This window comes from Etheostoma cragini, chromosome 24, assembly GCF_013103735.1.
Source record: "Etheostoma cragini isolate CJK2018 chromosome 24, CSU_Ecrag_1.0, whole genome shotgun sequence".
In the NCBI taxonomy this organism is placed as follows: Eukaryota; Metazoa; Chordata; class Actinopteri; order Perciformes; family Percidae; genus Etheostoma; species Etheostoma cragini.
This window is the reverse complement of record NC_048430.1, coordinates 10708733-10710146: the sequence shown is the minus strand read 5'-3', so window position 1 is coordinate 10710146 and position 1414 is coordinate 10708733. Positions and strand designations below refer to the sequence as shown.

Sequence of the window (1414 nt, the reverse complement as noted above, 5' to 3'; positions counted from 1 at the left end):
AGCATAGGTTCATCTTTTGCAATGGCATGTGCAAGAAACCTACTACAAATGAACTGACCAATATTCATATCTTTATTTTTTTTTTTTGATGAGTCAACGCAACACAGGAACCCAGCCTGTACAATGGCTTTGAATTTTCCCAATTAAATACAATTGCATGACAAGGAACTTAAGAGAAACTTTAACTTTTTTGTTGTTCTTAACAGCAGAACATCATCACAAAAACAGGGCGGTGGCTCAGCCATGGAGACGGAAATGAGAGGTAAGAAGACTCACTTAAGTTGTTCACATAGTAGATAATGTATAACAACAAAACTGACAGCATTTGTTTTTTCATAGCCACGAGGACACCCGTTGCCCGCATGGCACAGCGGATGGATTGCCCAACAGCAGCTGGGCCAAATATCCAGTTAAAAAAATATGGCTGTGTACAGGTAACCTATTGCTGCTATACTACATGTAAATAATTTTCTCTGAATGGAAATGCTTTTCTTTTCCGTGCTACTGGATCACAGATGCCCAAGGAGGTTCATGACAGATTCTTCAAGCAATGGTACAACCTTAATTATAGACTACATTTTTTTGACATATTTCAAATCACATATTTTGCAATCGGTACAAATGATATGGTCTCTGTATTACAGAAGAATCTGTTGCACGACCAGATAAACTGTCCAGGACGGAGCGTGCTTCTGGAAGCCCTGTCTGTAAGTTAAAATGTATGCATGCAAATAAGAAACCAGTCATATTTCTTAACATGGAACCACTGACTGTCAACATGGTGCATATCATGTGATTGTTCTGATGTTTGTCTCTTCCTGTCTTTTTTCAGCTCAGCAGAAAACACTTTCTCCACCACCTGCATGTAAGTTTTTTTTATATATATATATTTTGTCTAATTGTCTAATATAACAGAATAGGTTCATATTTTGTAATGGCATGTGCAGGCAACCATCAACTTCATCTTGAATAATAATCATATGTAATTTATCTGTATATGTATCATCGCCATGCAGGAAACCAGCTGGTTGCTCAGAGCAGGATGAGTCTTTAGTGACCCTACCACGGACTGCCACTTCATCTTGGGACCTAGGCTGACAAGAGGTTTTAATTTGACTTATAACTTATCTTCATTTTAACTTCTACTCTAGCGGCCTGCCAGAAAAACTTCCCTGCACTGACTGCTGCAGAAGCGGAGGATTTGATTGGGTAAATTCTGAAGTCTGCCCCACACAGACGGTAAATTGAAGTTCTTCTGCGCCAAGTTCATAAAAAAAAAAAATCTTTTGTCAATGTGTTCATACTTAGTATTACATGTCTAACTTTTGTTTATTTATTTATAGGCCAGCTGAGAAGGACTGAGCCGTGAACCCATGGAGCCCCTTTTTTATTTTTTATTAACATATATTTTTTT

At 37.9% G+C, this 1414-nt stretch overlaps 1 protein-coding gene across 3 annotated transcripts in view; it reads right to left on the bottom strand.

Moving 5' to 3' along the window:
- The window catches only part of LOC117939512 (gastrula zinc finger protein XlCGF17.1-like), a 5064-nt gene that overhangs the window by 2581 nt on the left and 1069 nt on the right, over window positions 1-1414 (bottom strand). The window contains exon 2 of one of the 3 annotated variants that reach the window (XM_034864932.1): window positions 953-958. The exons of the other annotated variants lie outside the window; for them this stretch is intronic. Within the exon in view, the coding sequence (XP_034720823.1) occupies window positions 953-958 (6 nt within the window). The remainder of the gene's footprint in view (window positions 1-952; window positions 959-1414) is intronic. 3 annotated transcript variants of the gene reach the window in all.